This window comes from Siphateles boraxobius, unplaced genomic scaffold, assembly GCF_051911475.1.
Source record: "Siphateles boraxobius isolate OS27281-9 unplaced genomic scaffold, OSU_SipBor_1 7, whole genome shotgun sequence".
NCBI lineage: Eukaryota > Metazoa > Chordata > Actinopteri > Cypriniformes > Leuciscidae > Siphateles > Siphateles boraxobius.
In genome coordinates, this window is record NW_027509197.1 from 6,975,620 (window position 1) to 6,985,534 (window position 9,915).

At 36.5% G+C, this 9,915-nt stretch overlaps 1 protein-coding gene across 1 annotated transcript in view; it reads left to right on the forward strand.

Moving 5' to 3' along the window:
• The window catches only part of akap11 (A kinase (PRKA) anchor protein 11), a 55,810-nt gene extending 47,082 nt beyond the window's left edge, over nucleotides 1-8,728 (forward strand). The window contains exons 13-15 of the mRNA XM_077215722.1: nucleotides 1,403-1,438; nucleotides 6,668-6,800; nucleotides 6,986-8,728. Of these exons, the coding sequence (XP_077071837.1) occupies nucleotides 1,403-1,438; nucleotides 6,668-6,689 (58 nt within the window). The 3' untranslated portion in view covers nucleotides 6,690-6,800; nucleotides 6,986-8,728. The remainder of the gene's footprint in view (nucleotides 1-1,402; nucleotides 1,439-6,667; nucleotides 6,801-6,985) is intronic.
• The last annotated feature ends 1,187 nt before the right edge of the window (nucleotides 8,729-9,915 follow it).

Sequence of the window (9,915 nt, forward strand, 5' to 3'; positions counted from 1 at the left end):
GGGCATAATAGGTGCCCTTTAAAACCTCGCACACACCTTAAAAGCTGAAAATGTGTCATTCGTGGTCAAAAAATTAACAACAATAATAATGCGTGTGACTTTGTGTTGCGCTTTAACTTCAAACAGAACTAGAATGTCTTTCTTGAAGTACACATTGTATAATATAACTCAAACCTAAGCACAGTCAAACTTAATCATTGATTCAAAGCTCTTTCAGCAGCTGCCGGGGACAAGTAGAGTTCAGTCTGGAAAGTTTAAAAGTTGCAGATGTCCTGGTCAGGCCAGCTTGCCCGTGACCATGGATAGGAGTCATCCCATATTTGATTTCAATTCAAGTCATTCAACTGTCCTCTCAGAGTTAGTTATAGGCCTATTTATTTAGGGGCTTCGAGTCATCTCACATCACAGGTGTAATCCACATTTTGGGAGTTGGGTCACCCTCCCACGCTTTGCTTTAGATACAACTTACTGTATATTTAAACCACTTTGCATCATTGACATCGACATAGCTTTTATCACTATATAGAATATTATGAAATATGTTGTGTCCCTTATTCAGTGTAAGGAGTCACATCATCTCACAGAAGCTCAACTGCCGTTATGAAGTGAGTTTTAAGTAAAAAAAAAACGTTATTAAATGTTGTCTTTTGTTGGACAGGAGGTTGGGAAAGTCGTGTTTGAAAGATGTTTGACGCGTGTTGCTTTTTCAAATGCCCGTTATAAGCGACTCAAACTCACAGTGCTTTCAGATGGAGCAGCATTTACTACTGATCACAGAGCCGTACGTTGCTGACAAGCTGCGCATAAAAAATAATCGCAGCCTTTGCGATTTCATAATCGCAATAAAAGCCGAATCGGTTTAAACACGATTTTAGGTTAATAGTGATTAATTGTGCATCCCTATTGCTGCTGCAGAGTAAGTACAGGACTTGTTACTGCCAATACACACACAACACACTGCTGTGAGCAAGACATGCTGCTGCTGTACAATATAACGTACATGAATTACCCGTAGCTGATCTATACAGGTGGAGCTGGGGAAGGTGGAGGAAAGCGTGCTACAACTGCTACAGAAAATGCTGACCGAGTATATGAAGGTTGGCTACTGAAACCGCAGGAACCAATCAGATGTGCCCTATAGAGAATGATTTGATTCCAAACAGATCGAGTTAAGGACCATCAGCCATCTAGAGTTTCATGACAGCATTAGTATTAGTTCAGTCTTTAAACACTTTTGTACTTCGGGAATGTCTAGCAAAGAAAATGTCTCTATATGAAACTAATCCTGCTTTCCTGTAAGTTCATTAAAATCATGCAGTGCGCATGGTACCTGTTAGTTAATAGAAATCCAGCTGGATGCAGTTGTGTAACTGATCTGTGTTTGTTTGTTTGTTTTTTACAGGTCGACCTTGCCTCAGCCCAGCAGAGTCCTAACGAGGTGAGCTAATATACTTCAAAAAGATGAGTCTGTTTTTCTCAAGTTAGTGTGCTTTGGCTCAGACTCAGAAACCGCATCAGTTTGAACAAACATTTGTTTCCTCATTTCCTTATTTACCGTTTTTAAATGGTCTACAGCAACAGAGCCATCAACACAGGAGTGTCGGCCTTTGTTTTACGGATGCCACCTTTAGCTTCAGATAGCCATTCTAAAATTCTTTTAGAGCTCCTTGGATTCAACCCACTTTATTTTCCTCATTTGTTTGAAATAAAATGACATTGCATATTAATAAACTGTAGGTTACATATACAATTATTGTATTATTGAACTATTTATAAATTATTAGGTAAGCTAAGCATCAAGCATTCGTCATGTAGATAGATTCTGACAATTAAAACAAAAATCAGGCTTATATATTTATGACATCAATTACTGCTGTATTTGTTCAGAAACCCAAGTTATTTGTCATATTTTTAGAAATTAAAAACTCTAAACTTGTCAACTAAAAACTCCTTTAGGTTCATTTATTCATTCTTAGCATTATAGACATGCCGTGTGCTCAAAGCATGGCATTTCCTCCTATTAGCACAAAGACATTCCAAAACAATGACCTGAATTAGTGCTTATTGGACTTATAGAATGTGCTTCTTGCATTAATATTACCAGTGTTCCATTGTTAAACATAGGTTCTGCATTAGTACAGTATTTTCACAAAATTTGTTTGTTTAAAGACATGGATCAACACACCGGAGAATACCATGGTTGCTGTAAAACATTTCTTAAACCATGATAGTGAAGTCGCTTGTGAAAAGGTCAAGCCAAAGTCCTTGGAACTTGTCAGGAAATCAGTTTTGATTTTTAAACATGTCTCGTGGCGTTTTTCTGATGGCTTACTTTGCCAAGTTATGAGAAGTGTACTAGTTTTATCATAACCCTGGGACAACTTATTAAGTGTTTAAATATATGTTATATCTTGGCTTTTTTAATGCTGCTCAAATGCATGCGTGTTTGTGCTGGCCTACTTTGTTTTTGTGGTTTACCAAAATTCTTAAGAAGGTCAGAGCATCGAACAAAAACCAGAACTCTGCACTTGAAAGACCTAATTATTATGTTAGTTTGTTATTTGATGCTAGTCTAGGACTAAAAGCCTAATATTATAACATTTAGATATTTTGTTCATATATTTTATAAGGATAGCTTTTACTTAGGCCTTAATCTTCTACCACTTATACAAATCTCTCTGTGGTATGAAACTTTAAAATGATGACATATTCCCATATACCCACAAATCAGACCAGATTTCACACAGTTGAAGTTATTCAAGTCAAGTCACGTTTATTTATATAGCGCTTTTTACAATACAGATTGTTTCAAAGCAGTTTACAAAGATAACAGAAAAATAATGTTGTAATAGTATTGTTAAATATAAAATTAAATGTCCCCAACTAAGCAAGCCAAAAGCCAATGGCGACAAAGGCAAATAAATGCGAAAAAGGCGACAAGTATTCAGTGTTTTCCTGAATTTCTGGATTGTTGGCTTAATTTTAAAGATTTTTTCAAAAATTGCTTGAGGCATAGAGAACATTTTAGTCATACCTGAACAAGTGAAACTGCAGAGAGGAAACCTCATTATTGCCTGTTATGTTGGTAGTGTCCTTGCATCCTGGTCTCCTGCATATGCAATTTTTTTTTTTTTTTTTTTTTTTTTTTGCCGTTACCGATCATGCACGGTGCTCATACTGTATATGAAGACTTGTTTTTTAATGTTAAAATTGTTTCTTCTACCACATCCTTCTTATCCCAGTAAATGTCACATTTAGGGACATTTCAAGAGCATGTCAGTAGTATAGTGATGAATGAAACACAACTCGCACAGAAGTTAGTTTCTAAGTATAGCTTTCTGTTGGTCAACTTGGTGAATTCGTATGACCAACGGAACCTAATGCAAAATCTGCGTAGGGGAAATCTTTCACCCTCATGCGAAACTCCTGATCAAGTGGATTACTTTTGAATTAACTGGATTTCACCCATGAAAATGGGTTGAAGAATGGAAAATGTGACATGTTAGTTCACCCAAAGTTTTTAATTCTATCATTAACTACTCACCCTCATGTGGTTCCAAACCCGTAAGACTTTCATTAATCTTCAGAAATGAAGATCTTTTTAATGAAATCTGAGTGTTTTCTGTCCCTCCATTGACAGCCGAGGCTACTACCACTTTCAACCCCCAGAAAGGTATAAGACATCATAAAAGTAATCCATGTGTCTCCAGTGGTTTAACCTCAATTTTAAGAAGTGACACGAGTACTTTTTTTGCGCAAAAAACAAAACAAAAACACACAATGTACCACTTTATTGACAGAATAATAATCTCCAACACACGGTCACGCAACAACGTCTGCTCTCGTGTCAACACAACACGCATGCGTGATGGTGCTCTCGTGAACGCCAGTTAGAGATTAATATTTTGTTTAAAAGATTTGTTCTGAAGATTAACGAAAGCCTTACGGCTTTGGAACGACATGAGGTTGAGTAATTAATGGCATATTATTAATTTTTTGTGGACTAACCCTTTAAGCCAATGCTTCTCAACTTGTTTGGCCATGGGATCCACATTTTCCCATAGTCATTAAACTATTTATTTATTAAGTACCATTTCACTTTATTCAACACACCTTGAATTTAAGAATATCACTAACACAGATGAAAACACAGTAGGGCCTATAAGGTGAGGCTATTAAAATAGCAGTCCCAAGCTAGTTTTTGTTAATAGAATACAGTTAGTGAGTTGGTATGGTCACCACAGTCATCAAAAATATAGGAAATAACACAAAGTGAAAATAAAGTGGTATTTTGGGTTCAGTTACCAAAGTAAATACATAATACTAACATGAACTGTTAATGAAACATATGGACACTGACCCTGATGAATAGAATAAAGATCATACCTGCATGCAAATCCTTCCTAGCTAACACACAACATACCAGTTAAAGGCTAATGATTTTTTTGCTTTTTATATATAGTGAAACGATATAGGCCCTATTAAAATATATATGCTCCTGCATGGTCCTCCGCATTTGCACAGACTAACGTCTGACAGGACAGTAAAGTTAAGACCCTTTTCACACAAAGCAGTGATCCCAGAAAACTGCCATAGAATTGCTAGAGTGCCTTCTGTGTGAACACAAACACGTCCCAGGATCGATCCCGGGATGAGGACCTAGTAACATTGCTGGGATCAGTCCTGGAAAGCCATAAGGAGTGTGTCTCGAAGCTGAGATCGTTCGCCAGCTTAGAGGAACGGTACACGATGCGCTAGTTTATCGAATCAGAAAAAAAATGCACGAGCGGGGTTTCTGGAGAGAGAAATTGCAGATAATAAGCAAACATAAGACACTGTGGAGACATTACACATCACAATCTGAAGTCAAGTGTCTTCACGGGATCTGTACAGGATGTGTGTGAACGCACGCACAGATTCCATAAAATCACTGGCAGTGTGAATGAACCCAAATCAAACGATCCCATGACAAATCCCGGGACACATGATTAGTGTATTTTCCGGAATCTCTGTGTGAAAGGGGCGTTCGTTTTTCTCAGGTACTCTTTACTCATGCTGCGTTCATGTCAAGTCTTTTTACAATACAGATTGTTTCAAAGCAGCTTTACAGTGATAATAGGAAATGAATGCATCAAAGATTGTTTTGGCTGTACAGTTGCTCTAAAAGAAAGTCACTGTCTTGCTTAAGTACGTTTTTAATTGATTAATTTCTGTGGTAAAAATCATTCGTTTTTATTTCAGGGGCTGCTTACACAACACCGTTAACTGTCCGTTTTATGTCATGACATAATTACCGTTGTCTCGATATGACAACCCATCACGTTCTATTTGGAGCTTTTCACGTCCTCGGTCTGGTATATATTCATGTCTAATGCAACACTATAACGCCTAAATTAATCTGCAGTGGTCAGGTGGTACTTGTCACAGTTTCACTCCTCACATGTGTTTCCCTGTCTGTGTTTCGCGCCACTGATCAGTCACCATGGGCACCAATCACCTTCATCACAGCTGTTAGTCATTTGTTAATTATCTCTGTGTATTTAGTTCCTGCTTTTGCTCTGTCTGTTGTCCGGTATTGTTTGTATCACCCTCATGTGGAATCACCCTGGAATAAACTATAATTATTTGTATTTGCTTGCCCTTGTGACTCTTTTGAACTTGCCACACGCAGCATCGTGACAGTACGGAGCTCTCATAAAATTCCAATCTTAAAAGCTGCAATTTAGAGCGCTACGAGGAAGTAAATAGTTTTTACATGTTGAAATCTTGTAATAACTTGTACAGTTATTACTTAACATGGTGTGAACGCAATTTTAAAGTCAACAACTTTCACGCAGGTTAAAAGTCTCGCAATCTTTGACTACACATTCCGCGACCCACTCAAATCGGTCTTGTAATTCACATCAGGACCCACCGGTTGAGAACCTTCAGCCATTTTTAGGCCGATGCAAACAGTGTTTATCTCAACCAGCCCAATGCTACAACAATGACTTTGAGAGTGGAACTATCTGTTTGCTCAAGTTCTGGAAACCTGTCATAACTTTTGCTGTTTTATTTAGTAGTGCCTGTGACAGACATGCTTTTTAGGAAACTTTTGGTAACAAAGCACATTTTGGTCATGAGTCATGAGATCCAGTTCGAGAATGTAGCAATGTAACCAATATTCTATATTCTGCTGCTTATGTGAAAAGAAATGTGACCATGACATGAGGACATGTGGTCACAACGGAGTGTATCGTATTTCTTCTTTGAATGAACTAGAATAAAATGAGCTGGTCAAAAAAAACAAAATGCTGCGCAGTAGAGGGTTAATGTGTCATATATGAGAAATGTATACCTTTACACCTCTTCCAACAAGCTTAAAGTTGGGTGGATTTTGATTTGCTGTCAATCTGTTTATCATTCATCAGCAGGAAAAAAACATTCCGATTTCAAAGTCATTTTTCCATCCCATCATCATGATTATATATATCATTCTTTTATATTAAGAAAGATTTTTGTTACTGTATCTTTATCACTATAGTTATCCTGCTTGGTGTGAATGGGCCTTTAGTCTGTACATAGGCTATATATTTGTTTTCTTATTGGAGTCTGCATGATTATAAGAAGCTGTATTGTGAATGATGGATTCAGTGATTTATTAATGTGTTTGTTTGTTCTTTCTCAGGAAATGCACAGTGAAACATTAATAGGCGATTCGATGAAAAATTTGAGAAAGGAAAGGAAAAAGGGACTAAAAAAGGACACACACATTCCATCTGCACACCTTCCTATAAAGACGCCCACACACTTTTCAGCCAGTAAGCATACCCTGTTTATTTCAGAATCACATGAGATGGTTGTCGGGAAACGTTTCCTGAAATGTTAGACTTGTGATTTAAAAAACAAATTGTTGCTAACCTATATTAAGCGATCTTGATGTAATATATATCCATATTAATATCATTAATGTTTTTTTCTGACCATGTTACTGGTGCTTTTGCAGAAGATCGAAATGAATTAACCATGATCCTCTGGGACGATTTTCATGGGGAATATAAGAAGATGCAATACCATGATGGGCGAATTTTTGTGGATGAACCTGGCTATTACTACGTCTATGCCAAGACCTGCTTTCGATATATTAAGGAACACGACTCGGACAAAGTGGACGTCAGCAATTTACAGCTGTTTCAATACATTTACCAGGAGAAGCACAGGCAATCTGTAATCAAGCCCAACATCCTTGCGAAAAGTGGCGGCACACTGCAGTGGAACATTGTGGAGTACAACATGTACTGTGTGGAGCAGGGCAGAGGTGTCCAGCTGAATAAGGCCGATGGTATCTTTGTCAACGTATCCAATGCATGGCTGCTGGACCCTGCGGCTGAAGGGACATATTTTGGTACTTTTAAGATCAGCGATTGACTTGCATAGTTTTTGCTACTGAACATGTGCACATTTTGCAACCTTGCAAACTTTTTCAAAGCGATTATCAACCACTGAGCACTTGTTTTTGATCACTGACTTTTGATTTTTTTTTTAAAAGAGCACATAAAGATTTCTCAATCGTACCAATACTGGCAATAGGTATAAGTCCAATGTTGGTACCCATTGGTAAAATGCTCCAATACCCACGACCATGCAGCTGATCGCAGCAGTGGAGTGATGCTGGACAGTCCCGGTAAAGTACGGCAAATCACAGTAGTCCGCTGCGACCTCCACAACAGAGGAACACAGAGGAATCACACGAACTAAGTGGTCAAATTAAGTTAGAAATTAAACCTACTCATTACGAACTTCTTGTTCACATTATATCACATTTGCGGCTTTGCCCGTAGTGACATATTGTTATGGGTGAGTATTCAAAAAAGGAACAGCCTTAAGACGACATATCAGTGCATCGCTAGTTTAAGAAATTTGACATGAACATTTTCATCATCACATTGATTGATTGTAAAAACAAAACAGTCCAAATACCATGAAGTGTTTCTAACAAAATGTTAAAATGATAGCTACAGCCTATGGGAAGGTTTCTCTCAGATCATTGAAAGCACGATTGATTGAAGAAACCTTGATGTCAAGGAAATTTGAATTGTGACAAACTGTTGGATAAGTACTTCCTGTCTCATCAAGAATATGTACTGATGCTTTACTGATCGATTAATTTCACTGTTGGAAGTTTGGAGCTTCCTTTCAGATGATATTTTTAAATTTCTTGAACAAAAGTATACAAACATTCAACAAAAATCAAGGCAGCTGGACTGTCTTTGAGAAGCGATGTGCAGAACCAAACTGAGTTTGGTACGCTCTAATTTAATTTAGTTTTTAATGCACTAAGTGTATTTTATTTATTTTCAATAATGATATAATGTTTGTAAAATGTTCTGTCTGTTGTACAGTTTTGTACAGTGTGTAAAATTGCCTTTCCATTCTTCAAGAGGTTTTGGGCAAAGGGCATTGACTTTTCGGTCTGTTATACATGCGCTTTTGTCCCAGGCACAGGGCTCCTGTTTAAAGCTTAAATGGATTGGTTTCTCACTAAGAAACTTTGTATTTAAGTATAAGTAATTTGACAATTCTGTGTGCAAATGTTTATGGACAGCAGAATATATTGTTCCAAACCCAAAGCAGATTGGAGATTTCTCAACAAAAAAAAAAAGATTTCTTTTCATATGTTAGCAAAAGTTCTGTTTTATTATGTTTATTTATACTATTCTACCTAATAAAGATACTTTTCTAAATAAAATACTAATTTGTTCATGAAAATGCTTCATTTGATAATGTGATGTAAATCAGGTGTCATATTAACCATGTTTTCAACCACCGGAGGCCTTCACCTAGGCATTCATAGTTTACATAATGCGTTGTCTACTTTCATATTGCCTCGACAATGAAAAAGCACATGCAGTTCCCAGTGTTAACTGGCTCCTCTCTGGATGTGACAGCTAAAGTAAATGTTTGCTCTTTCCTTTCTTTGTGGTATTGTCAAGCAAACGGGTGAATTACTCTGGCTGTGGGGTGGGAACATGGTCATCCTTAAAATAATATCCAACCGTTAGTGGTGGTTGTTTTAGCCTCTAATGCGCTGCAGATATTTGCACCATAATTTTGCTTGGACTTAGTTGCTGAGAGAATAGAAGTAGGAGAACCAAAAGAAAACAGTGTCCCATTGTATATTTCTCAAGTCTAACTCAAGTTAGCAGATTCATTTGAGTGTAACTCCCAGTGCTAGTACTTGTTACTCAACATAGCTAACCATTTAAAACACTGTGGTCTGTGAAAATCCAAGTGTGATGGAAATGGCCACATAGGAAGTTTGACCTCAATATTGCAATTGCAAATATATATATATAACCAAACTTAAGATAATCATTACTTTCAAAAAAGGTCTACATGCTACAGTGTAATCATTCATTTAAATTCTGAGTAAAAATAATTAACTTACTGTATAATGCGTTAGGATTAGATTTGGTTGAGGGTTAGTTGCATGTAATTATGCATAATTTATATTTGTAACTACAGTAACTACATGTAACGTGTAACAAGGGCACTGTAAAATAAAGTGAGACCAAACATACTATTTTATAAAATATAATAAAAAGTAAAAAAAAAAAAATATATAGATATATATATATATGAATATATATACATCAATTAATTTTCTTCATATTGTAGTTTTTATTTTAAAACAAAATTGTTTTACTGCTTTTATATTACCAAAACATTTAAGCCAATTTAAAATAAAATTTTGCTTTTTAAAATTCAGTTTTTGTTCCTAATTTTACTACAGACCCTGTTTTTGTTTTGAATGGTAGCACAGCAAACTTTGCTCTGTCTGTAAAAGTTTCTTTTATTTTTATTTTTTTTTGGAAGCAATTACATTTCTCAATACTTTCACATGGGGTACCATAAAAATGTCAGGATGTTTGCCAA